This window comes from Pectinophora gossypiella, chromosome Z (genome assembly GCF_024362695.1).
Source record: "Pectinophora gossypiella chromosome Z, ilPecGoss1.1, whole genome shotgun sequence".
In the NCBI taxonomy this organism is placed as follows: Eukaryota; Metazoa; Arthropoda; class Insecta; order Lepidoptera; family Gelechiidae; genus Pectinophora; species Pectinophora gossypiella.
This window is the reverse complement of record NC_065433.1, coordinates 450,744-462,673: the sequence shown is the minus strand read 5'-3', so window position 1 is coordinate 462,673 and position 11,930 is coordinate 450,744. Positions and strand designations below refer to the sequence as shown.

The window sequence follows — 11,930 nt, the reverse complement described above, 5'->3', positions numbered from 1 at the left end:
AAAAACATGTTTTACATGAAATTAAATGGTTAAAAGAAGGAAAATCTTTTCAACGCCGTCTATGTTTGTTTTTAAGGAACTTAGCCTGGGAAGTTACTTAATTAGTTTCATAAAAAAATCCGCGGGACCTGTATCGAGGCGTATACTCTAAACTTGCGTAGTTTGAAAGCGGTCACGTGTTTTGTTATGAGGAAAACGTCTGGGGACAATAACCAGGCAGTGACACTCTCTCTCGTGTGATGGGATACTGTAGAATAATGCGGGATACTGAACCACGGAATAACAGCCTCCGTGGTCTAATGGTTAGAGCGTTAGGCTCACGATCTGGAGGTCCGGGTTCGATTCCCGATGGGGACATTGTCGAAATCACTTTGTGAGACTGTCCTTTGTTTGGTAAGGACTTTTCAGACTTGAATCACCTGTTTGTCCGAAAAAGTAAGATGATTCCGTGCTTCGGAGGGCACTTAAGCCGTTGGTCCCGGCTATTAGCCGTAAAAAACACCTCCACCAACCCGCAGTGGAGCAGCGTGGTGGAGTATGCTCCATACCCCCTCCGGTTGATTGAGGGGAGGCCTGTGCCCAGCAGTGGGACGTATATAGGCAGTTTATGACTGAACCACGGATGTTATTTTTTGCTCCTCGCTGAGTGCCGGCGCTTGACGAGCTTTTACATAAAGTCATGATTTTGGGACCGAATTTATATTTAGTCATTTTAAACATTAATAAACTTACCGGAATTAATAAATTTTATTGTTTTTCATAGCAATTATATTTATAAATTAGGGAGCCAACATTTTTATCTACACGATGTCAAAATGATGAAAATATACATACTTTGCATCTGCGTGGAAGGTGATCTGACATAAAGGCGGATACATAATATAGTGCGCGGCGTGCGTCGTTAGCGCCTTGCGAGATTAATGTCACGTGACCGCAATCAAATCATTGTAAAATTGTGTTTCAATAAGTTTAGGTAGTATTTTTGATAATGAATTGGTTAAATGCGGTATAAAATTAATTTGTTTAAAAATCGTACCAACACAAGCGAGTCTTTGTTAATAGGCTATTTTCGAAACGAAGGTCTGGGGACAGCTGGCTCTTGAACTATACGGGTTATCAACAGAATTTTCGAGAACTTCAAGAAGGTGATTTCTGTACGCCGGTATAAAGTGTAGGTTTGTTAGGCGAGTGTGGCGGAAGGGGGTAGGCAGAGGCCTATGACAGACGATGCGGGCTTAGATACTGTATTTTGACGACCCTTTTCGCAGTGAATAAACATGCTTCGTGAAGTAGGTATGATTTACAGATTTCTTGTCTTCGAACTTTAATCGTCTGGCAGCGCAGGGTAAAGGCAATTGGAAGTCGTTAGCTTAAATAATTTCTTTTAGTTCCCCAAAGACACCAGTCCAGGTCTTGTAACTCGAGTAAGCACCTTCTGTTCAAGCTTGTTATAAATAGCGTTCTTTGTAGAATGGTTAGCGCGTTGTCTAATGCTACGGGTGCTACGACGTAGGAACTCCCTGCTAATGCCATACACCTGCTCTTGTCAAACACCGTACATTTGTGATACACAAATTACCTTCTTGAACATTTTGACGGTGAAAGTGTGATGATTTGTAAATGTGCTTAACGTAACAGCGTTGGGGATGAAGCAGTGAATGGGGAGGTGATGGGAGTGGTGACATGTGGTGGGCCGCCGCGGCAGGCGCCGCCCCACGCGGGCTGACACCGCGGTTAGGTAAATGCGGAGCCGCGCGTTAACGCGACTACATGTGGTCAGATACGCGTTAACGCGATCACATAATGGTCAGCTGCCCGTTACTATGGTAACGCGCTTAAGCCGCGTCCAGCAGCGCCCGACACGACGCATCCACTAATTACGAATCCAAAAAAAATAGGTTAATACTGTTAGGCAGGTCGTCACCCTGCTAAATTGGCACATTTATTACTAATATTAGTTACCTACGATTATGTATACGACATCGAAAAATACTTAGCTTTTTTCTAAGTGAATTAAATATATTATATAGATAGACACAATGGATTCTAGAATTAATAGGAGTAGGTACTAATTTGGTCTAAATTACGGAAAATCACATTAATTCGGTTATTGGGTAACACAGAGAATTATTAATATGATAATTATTATAATAGTATCTATTGTGTGTAGTGAATAGGAAGTGGCGGCAGAGTGGCTGCTCACCCCCGTATGTCGTTTTGTGCACCGCGACGGCGTAGTGATGTGACTACTGTGGCTTTAGATGGGCATTCACATAATCCATATCCATAAAACTGATCACTCTAAGCTCATTAAGTACCGGTAGCATAATCGCCAACTGCCGCCGTCACTTCCCATCGCACATTTTTTTATTGAAAGATATCTACTTACGTGCTTAAACGGTACAGTGGTGCGTAGTACATTACAATAGGTAGGTAATTATTTAAATTGCACAAATGTAATTGAAGGAAATATACAATAAACTAACTACGTACGTACCGTGACAAGTTTACCAGACAGGACTATTAAAATAATTGAAATATTTTCGATTAATACATCATTACATCACAGTTAAATAACGATTACATTATATCAAGCTTTTTATTGTTAATTACTTAATTAAATAAGTACTTAGAAACAGAGCGCAAACAACTGAAGAGTCAGGGGCTCCTTCAAGGACCGGTGTGGTTGCTGGGCGGAGAGAATTGACAATTATTATACCTAGTTACACAGGACGTCGTATACAGAATACAAATCCCTTTTAGTGGTGAAATTTTAACTATACAAGTAGGTTGTGTGTTACACTTACCAATAAGATTAAAAACAGAAGAAAAGGGCACAAATAATTACGAGTAAACAATTTAAACGGTCCCATCTTTACTTACCCTGTGGCTACCCTGGAAAAATTCTACATGGCTTTGAGTAGGTGGGTATATTGTAATGTTAATTTAAGTTAACTTTATCCATTTCGAAATCTGGTCCTTTGCAAAGTTGGTCAGGAGTTATAAAAGAATTACTTACTTATGTAATTTTGCAAATTGGTCCTTTCAAGACTTTCTAGACATTTGTGGAATAAGCATTTTTGTAGAAAAATTGTATACTACTTCCTGCTTTGTATTGAATACTGGACGCGGATGTCCTAGAACCTTGCCGGTCCGTGAGAGAGCCTCTTTGCGATGGGACTTTCAAACAGGATACAGTCCTTGATATTCGAACATTTTGGCACTTCTAAACACCTCTAATATAAAATATATCTAATCTAGTATAATATGATGACAGGTACAAGGTAAAATTGATCGATATAATCTACATTGTCAATAAGAAAGATGTTAAATAACTTAATAAAATACCTACCTATCAGTAATAAATGATTAAGCACATTTTTCTATCTCTTCTGTCAATCACAAAGGTATTTAAGCAATAATTCAAATTGTTTGCGCACTGCATGGTTGACCTTAATCCTACTAAGATCATGATTAAATTAAAATTATCGACATTAGCTAAAAACGAACAGTGTAGAGTCGAGTAGGTATTGAGTGTGTGTGCGTTTAGGTCTCAGAAAACCAGGTAAGTAAGTAGATCTAAATTATGTTGCTTTTATCCTTGCGTTGATCCAACCGCTACATGCGGTTGGCATTTTTATCTAGAGCCTGTTTTGTGTCCAAACCCAAAGTTCAATGATATTCTTTTAAACGGCGACCTACACAGATTGATTCAGAGATAAATTCTTTTGAACTTAGACCGTACTAAAATCACGTCCTGATTAAAATAGGTTAGTTTCCAACTAGTCAAATCAGTTACTTGTTACTGAACGTCAAAACACGAAATTAATATAGAATTTGTATGAAAAAGCAACCTGTCATAGAAAAACGTGACAAAATGTCACACTTATTATTACATTTTTCTTTACTAAAACGTATAAAAAAGTAAACGTTTTTGTCACCTTTAGATCTGTCTGCATTCTGCATTTAGTAAGTAAGTAATCAGAATTTCATAATTTATCTTTGATCTAGAAAATTACTGAATAGTACGATTGTACGTCAATAAATACACAGCCGAGGTTAAACCTATTTTGGTTCCTAAGCTGGTGTATTGTGTTGGTTTGCAAAGTTCTTATCAAAATAGTAAAACAAATCTTAGGTGCGACTTTGTTTCTGACTTTGTTCGAGTGACGCCACACACACATCAGCCCAATATATTTTGGTTCGCAGCGGAGGAGTTACCTATTGTAACGAGAGTAGCGACGCTCGACCTACTTGCTTATTCACTAACAAGGAATAATGTCATATTTGCATTTTCTATTACTTATGTTTGATAATGATAAATCGTATTATACTTACAGTATGTCAATTTTAAGGTCCATAAAAGAGGGAAACGTATCTACATACAATGTTATATTTTAAGTAAAAACGATAACTTATAAAAACATCAGTAGACACTTCAATATTACAAATAATTCAGTAGTAAATATTTTAGAGAATAAAATAACGTTTCTGTAAGTATAAATAGTTCCTAATCTTGTTTGGCCTATAGCTGTATAGATGATGATTAGGTTACAATTGGATAAAATGAGTTTGAAGTGGAACTGGCTCTCAGTCGGTAGGTGCTCTGCAGCGTGGCAGAACCCTCAAGCTGCCGCTACCGGGGAGGGCCGCCGCAGCGCGCGTGCTAAACGTATACGTTAACTTAAAATAAGAATAAATACTAAACTCCTTCTCCAACTGCGGCCGCCCTCCCCCAATGCGCGGGAGTGCCTCGCTGCGACCTCTCCCTCGCATCAATATTGCAATTGACTCATTTTGTGGCAGTCTCTGCCGTAAGCGTATATGATCCCGCGTCTCCAGCGATATATCACAACCTTCTAATTCCAACGCTCCGCGTATAATGTTAACCGTATACCTAGCCTAATATCAATAAATTCGTTCATAGTACATCCGAGTGGTCGTCACCAACGTCTGTGGCGGTGGTAGTGGAGGGGCGCGCGCCTCAGCGGGGCGGCGGGTCGTCTTCGAGCGGGGCGGTGGCCGCGTGCAGCGGGTTCTCGATCACGTGGCAGGCAGGCAGGCGCGCGTGCTTGCGGCGCTGCAGCACGTCCGCTAGGCTGGCGGCCCGGCGCGGCGCTCCCACCTCCACGTCCAGCGAGCCACTGCTGCGGGACCCAGTGACGCCCGCCGCCTCCACGTCCACCGCCGCCCACTCCGAGGAGCGCGTGCGCGCGTGTATCAGCGCCAGCAGCGCGGGCGGCGGCAGTGCGTCCGCCAGCGAGCGCGGCCGCTCCAGCCGGCGCAGGCGCCGCGCGCGAACCGCTGCCGCACACTCCAGGCTCTCCCGTGATACGCACGCTGGCTCCCCGTTCGCTAATTTTGAACTCGTCGATCCATTTAAGTGTTCTAAAAAGAAGGAAAAACATCTTTTTATATATACGTATTTAGACCAGAAAAATAACTAGTCTCCGTGATTAAAAATTGGTCCTTGTTATTAAAAAAAAAATGCACCTGTCGGTATGGAGGGCCTTGGCGAAAGCCCTGCGTCTTCATCGGTGTGGCCCTCGGAGAGCGTCTCGAGCGCGCGCTCCTCGGCCGGGGTGGTGCCGGCGGCGCCTGCGCCTACCTCCGCCAGAGCCAGCGCGGCGCGGACGGGACCCTCCGCACCCTCCGTTGACGTCGACGGAGTCGGATTCTGAAATTATTTTTAGCCAATTATCTTTTAAGAACAGAATTATTAACTTCAATAAATAACAATGTAATTTATAACAATCGGTGCGCATTTTGTAATGTGCAAATCAGCAAGTGTAATGAGACTGACCGAGTAGAGGTCGCGTTCGGCAGCGTGGGCGAGGGCGGGGTAGGCGGGGTGGCTGGAGTCGCCCATGCCGTCCAGGAAGTAGGTGACCATGTTGCCCTTGCCCTTGACGTCGACGGTGCCGCGGCAGCGCAGCCGGTAGCCCCGCGCCGCCAGGATGTCATACACCTCCTCCGTCACCTGCGCACACACATCAAACCTACTCACCTCCACCACAACACATACAATCAAAACAACAAATCCGCTACAGCTAATATTAGGCTCGACTATTGGGGCCATATTGGAGGACTGTCATAAAATAATATAACATTGTGGTACCACAATCATCGCAAAGCGCAAAGGTTTAGTCAGCATAAATACCTATGTACTTGAAATAAATTATATGAATTTATTATTAAATCTCTGTATACTCATATTATTTAAGATTGAATATGATAAAGACGGTAGTTCATAGAAAGGAGGTCCCGGCGATGGGTGCGGCAGCCCGCCGGGCGTCGCGGGGGTCGCACCTGGATGTGGTCCAGCAGGCCGGTGGAGTCCATACGCGAGGCCACGTTGACGGCGTTGCCCCAGATGTCGTACTGCGGCTTGCGCGCGCCGATCACGCCCGCCACCACCGGCCCGATGTTGATGCCTGCGACACCGATAGTCACTTCATGCCTAACTTTCACACCTGTGTGACGCCGCACGCGTCATTACTAACACTGATCACATTCGCTACACGCTTAATGACATAACAATCGCACAAGCCAGTTCGCGCGCGGCGCGAGGGCGCGGGGCGCGGGGGCGTGTGGGGGGGGCGCTGGTGTGCACGCGGTCTCACCTATGCGGATGCGGAAGCTGTTAAAGGAGTGCTCGTTGACGTACTGCAGCTGCTCGCGCAGGCGCAGCGCGTAATCCGCCATGGCCGTCACGTGCCTGTAGCCGCGCAGGTCGCGTGTCGCCGCCGTCAGACCTACCACCAGATACCACGTAATAATATTGTCAGCAATAATTTCATTTAAAAACAATGAACGACAAGTTGTCCATAACATACCCGAGGCGGCCATGTATGTGGCGCCGGTACTCTTAATCTTCTCGATGTACTTGAAGGAGTCCTCGGCGAGGATCTCGTCGAAGTCCGCGATGATCTCGTTGAGCAGGCGCAGGCACTCCACGCCCTCGTTGTTGCCCTCCAGCTCCACGTAGAACTCGGAGAAGTTGGGGATAGACGCGAACATCACGCACACTGACTCGCACTGCTCGTGGTACAGCTCCTGCAAGAAGCGGCGCGACTTGGTCTTAAAACTCACGAAGAAGGCCGAAGGTAGTAGTATCTGTGTACGAGTTAATGTGTGCGTGCGTGAGGTTTATAGGGCTCGTACAAAGTTACCTACACATCAAAGACCGACTGCCTTCGAGATTAAAAAAGTACAGTTCGGTTTATGGCGCACACCCGGCATGTACTGTCCTGTAGCCGTGGTTAACGGTTTTGCAAACAAAACCACAAGTTTGTGGTCACTCACGTCGATGTTCTTGTCGCTGTTGAGGAAGTGCTGCGCGACGTGCTCGGGCAGGATGTTGGCCAGCAGCTTGCGGTTGTACGCCTCCAGGTGCTCCATGTCCTCCTTCTCGTCTGCGGAACACAGGAGGATCAACCTTCATCACTTCAGTTGTCAAAATAGTGAGTATTTTTTTTTTTGGTAATTATATCTCTTTGGCTCTAGGCTGTACTCTAAATCTAAGAACCTATTAAATGAAATGTAAGTTTGTTAATAGAGTAGATGGATTGTAGCTTAGAGCAACGCGGATCGCCGATGCCGTAAAGGGTGCTCTAAGGGTAGACACGGACCGTTGGCCTGTAGTTTCCAGATGAAATCGAGGCGGTAGGTGCTCTCGGTCTGCTGCGAGTGCAGCAACAGCGCCACGCAAGCGCCCAGCGCCACCACCACGCAGGTCCACTGCTGGCTCCACTCCAGCGAGCATTCAGCCCTGACCACACACATCACACGTACCAATTACCGTCTAACATAAACACAATGTTTATTATTAAAGAGAGGAATCATAGAACGCGTAAGTACGGAAAAAGTGTCTCTTTTCCTGTCAAGCTATTACTTTGGAAAAACTGGTTGCAGGTTATCTTCTAATTACTTGTGGCTGAGACAGCGGGTGTGAATTTATATAATAAGTACATATTTACGTGACACGAGTAATGGATTCGGGTAACCTATTTTTTTATAATTTTTATTAAGTACATGTTGACATACAATTTTCAGTTAGTTACCTTTGTACGACGGATGTATATTAGAAGTATTACATTCGAACAGAAATTATTGTTACGAGTAAGTGAAATGAAAAATATCGTACTGGTCGTCTGCAGCGGACGTGTCAGCGTGCGCGGGCGCAGTGCCGAGCGCGGTGCGGTGCGACGCGAGCACCACGTACACCGCGCACATCGCCACCAGCAGCACCGTCTTCAGCAGCGTGATCAGGATCTGGTGCGCCGCGCACACGAACATCGCGAGCAGCGTCAGCTGCAGGTAGTGCTGTCGACACAACAAAACCACCAATATTAACTACTTACCAGGACATCAGCGTCGTGGTTCACGCCGCGACTTGTGCTGAGGCCCTTTTATTTCAGGACTTTCACCACCACCTTATGATTGTTAATAAGTGATGTTATTGTTTTGTTTTTGTGTGTGTCCTTTTATAATAAACAATTTGTATTATATTCTTAGGTACTTTAAATTACCTAGACAGTCACAACAACCAACAGTGGTGCCGGTTCTGGCAGACAATACTTGAAAAAATGAAAATATTTTATTTCACTTTACAATAGTGTTTATAAGTTAGGCTTGATGACTTATTTTAAGCATAAGAGCCTGTGAATAAAATAAATCTTTAAAATACTTACAAAAAAAAATACTTAAACTTATTTTAGTTCGAAAGCTCACTTACGACGTGTGCAAGACAGATATAGATCTTGTTTTAAACTGTCAAACTAAATGTATGTCTTAGAAAGGCACTTTACCTCTATGAAAAATATAATAAGTATACTGGCCTAAATCAAAAGCATAACTTATTTCTGTCGGATCGCATTTGAACCTATCTGGTGAAGAGTCTCTTGTCTGCCCTCTGCCTACCTGTTATATAAATAAGAGTGCGTGGGACGGCAATGGACACATCGATGAGAACTTTACCTCATTCATGTCGTAGGGACAGTCCCGCGGGTCCGCGGAGGAGACGCGCACGGTGAGTGACCAGTCACTCTGCATCTGCAAGACACAAGACACTGAGTGAGTGAGGTCAGGCAACCCTGAAAGTGACGTGCTTAGAGGTGTATTTTAACTTATAATAATATGTTCATCATTCAAAGTATTAGATATAGTGCTAGCTATCCTATGAAAACCAGTAATTAGATTGAAAGTTGGTGAGTTGATGAGGTTGGTCATTCACCTCACAACCCACACAATAGAAGCGTTTGAAAGTAAGTACTAAGTATACTATTATATTTTATATTACTACACTGTTGATTTTCCTAAAAATAAAATAGTTTATTATCGTTTACTAACCACGATGACCTGCACGAGCGCGGCGAGCGCGGTGACGGCGAGCACGGACAGCGCCTGCGCAACCGTACGGTCGTGGTGCACGCGGTGCGCGAACGCCACCACGCGCACGCCCGCCCCGTGGAAGTCCACGGCGAGCACGAAGTACGTGAGCAGCGCCAGAAGCACCCCGCAGCCGACTGCCACACCGGCGCCCGCGACGGTCCTGCATACATACACATATACCTATTATGTACTTTATTGAATGTAGCTTGATGTAGCTTGCATTTATGAAACAAATAAAAGGTGCAGGTCGTGGCGTATCAGCAGGTGAAGAATTTGGCGGGAAGAAGAGAGTAATAGCGATTACTCCACCGACAAGAGCGCAGCTCTTAAATAAAGAGAGAGAGAGAACTTGATTAGAAATAAAAACAGGACAGAAATATAATACAGTCTAGTGTGAGGAAAGGAGTTCGTATATTTCGAGACGTAGTCGCTCCTTGCCCGATTTTGTCGGTTTTTTGAGCGCGAGTCAAAGCAGCTAGTACAGGACGTCGTCGTGAACAGGGAGGGCATCATTGCACCAGCAAAAGCGGGCAGAGCGTCGAGCAGCGAGAGGAGCATAGTGCGGCGAGCCGTCATACTCACACGTGGAATCCGAGTGCCAGCACCACCACCACCGCCACGTACACCACCAGCGAGCACACGAAGTACACCTTCAGCATGCGGTCGCGCTCGGCCGTGTACTGCAGTAACACAACACACAACTATAATATACAAAATAATACTGCGTATACTGGGTGTTAGTGACATCGTAACGAAAACTTTGAAGGGTGATTGAGGCCATGATTCTGAGATGATATCAAGTGGAATTTTCCGTCGCAAGAGTATGGAACAGAAAATAGTTATAAAAAAAAAACAAAAATTTTCATGAATTTTCCGACTGAAAATTCCACTTGATATCAACTCAGAATCATGGTGTGAACCATCCCCCTCGGTATTCGTTACGGGGTCACTAACACCCTGTATACAGTACCTACTATCTTGTACAAGTCATTGTGGTACTGTGGTTCACCGGCTTGCTTCTCAAACGGAGAGCGCCAGTTCGAACCCCGCTTGACTCGCTACATTGAGTTATTAATTTATCTTAAGTGTATTTTGTCACTAACACAGTTGTCTTGACCATTGTAGACGGTGATACGGCTCACCACCGATCACGTCGGTCTAGGAAAAAGCTCGGTGAGGCGTGGGTATAGTTCATCTTTGTGATGGATTTACCTCTGACTACCCCAGTTGAGATGAAGTCGTCCTATGTTATGTTACGTTAGAAGGGACACTCTTGATTGTGTAATATCCGTTGTAATGTAAAAGACACTGCTGGTCAAGCAGTGCAAGCGTACCTTCACGCAAGCGATGGCGTCAGAGGTCCAGTGGTGTGTGTGTGTGTGTGTGGACGGGGGGTGCGGGTGTTACCTTGTGCTCCAGTTTGATGTCGCGGAAGGTGAGCGTGAAGGGGCGACAGTGCTCGGCGCGCAGGCGGTCGATGGAGCGCGCATCGATGGCCTTCATCAGGTAGTCGTTCACCTCGTCCTCCGGCTTCTTGTACTCGTTGGCCGCGTCCATTCCGATCCTGGTGGAACACTCCCGTTACCATCGCGCATATAAAATTACAAAATAACAAAAATAACAATAATTTCAATTGCACAAGTTGATAAGGACCTAGTGTCAATGACATTGACAGGGGTGCTGGCGTGCACCACGGAATAGAAGAAGGGCCGAGTGAGCGCAAAACGCGCGCCATACAAGTTTGAACAAATAATTGGGTCGTGTACCAGGTTCTGAACATCCTTGTTGACTCTATACAATTCTTCTCGCAAGGTGTCCGAGGAGAAGAATGTCAAGAAAAAATTAACTAATTTACTTCTATCAGTTTATCTGCAGCAGAAATTATATAAATCGAATTACTTAGATGAATGTTTGCCGTGCTGTGATCCGTGGCCCATGACGCGCATCTCCTTGGAGATGTTGCCGTTGATCGAGAACGAGTGCTGCGGCTTCTTGTCCTGGACAGAAGGAGATGGTTAGCATGCGGGTGTGGGGGGTTGGTGAAATTTACAAAAAGAAACATAATGAGAATATTCTTGCGTCAATTAGAAATGATTTTAGTCTCCCGTCTTTCGGCGTTCTGTCTTGGAGAAGGAGAATATAGGGGTAGAGTATACTTCTTCTCTTCTTCTTCCCTGCGGCATCTACATGTCTTTGATGAAAATTGTGGAGGGTTAGGGGGCTTACCACGCGGCTGGTGTCGTCGGGCACGATGAGGAAGGTCTCGATGTTGTGGTCCTTGAGGTAGGCGTTGCGCTGCCCGCCGTGGCCCGGTTCCACCTTGTAGTCGTCGCCCAGACACCGCAGGGTCTCCTTGGTGATGTGCACACGCCTGCAACGCCGCCATTTGGAAACATTTGAAGTGCTGTGCAAACTTCTACGTTGAACTTGGCATTATATTAATCTATGGATTTAGTATTAAAAGTGAAAGCAAGTTGTGTGTTAATTGCGTGTGGAACGCCACACAGTCCGTATGGAGTTAGGAAAAGTTCTAATCC

The 11,930-nt window shown here is 45.1% G+C and overlaps 1 protein-coding gene across 1 annotated transcript in view; it reads right to left on the bottom strand.

Moving 5' to 3' along the window:
• Window positions 1–581: 581 nt before the first annotated feature.
• LOC126379936 (adenylate cyclase type 6) overlaps window positions 582–11,930 on the bottom strand; it is a 128,379-nt gene continuing 117,030 nt past the window's right edge. The window contains exons 16-30 of the mRNA XM_050028950.1: window positions 11,620–11,764; window positions 11,293–11,390; window positions 10,801–10,957; window positions 9,976–10,073; window positions 9,352–9,553; window positions 8,980–9,054; window positions 8,147–8,325; window positions 7,632–7,771; window positions 7,306–7,415; window positions 6,837–7,056; window positions 6,624–6,755; window positions 6,310–6,434; window positions 5,804–5,980; window positions 5,494–5,677; window positions 582–5,388 (exon numbers count right to left, since the gene is read on the bottom strand). Coding sequence (XP_049884907.1) covers window positions 4,985–5,388; window positions 5,494–5,677; window positions 5,804–5,980; window positions 6,310–6,434; window positions 6,624–6,755; window positions 6,837–7,056; window positions 7,306–7,415; window positions 7,632–7,771; window positions 8,147–8,325; window positions 8,980–9,054; window positions 9,352–9,553; window positions 9,976–10,073; window positions 10,801–10,957; window positions 11,293–11,390; window positions 11,620–11,764 — 2,446 coding nt within the window. The 3' untranslated portion in view covers window positions 582–4,984. The remainder of the gene's footprint in view (window positions 5,389–5,493; window positions 5,678–5,803; window positions 5,981–6,309; window positions 6,435–6,623; window positions 6,756–6,836; window positions 7,057–7,305; window positions 7,416–7,631; window positions 7,772–8,146; window positions 8,326–8,979; window positions 9,055–9,351; window positions 9,554–9,975; window positions 10,074–10,800; window positions 10,958–11,292; window positions 11,391–11,619; window positions 11,765–11,930) is intronic.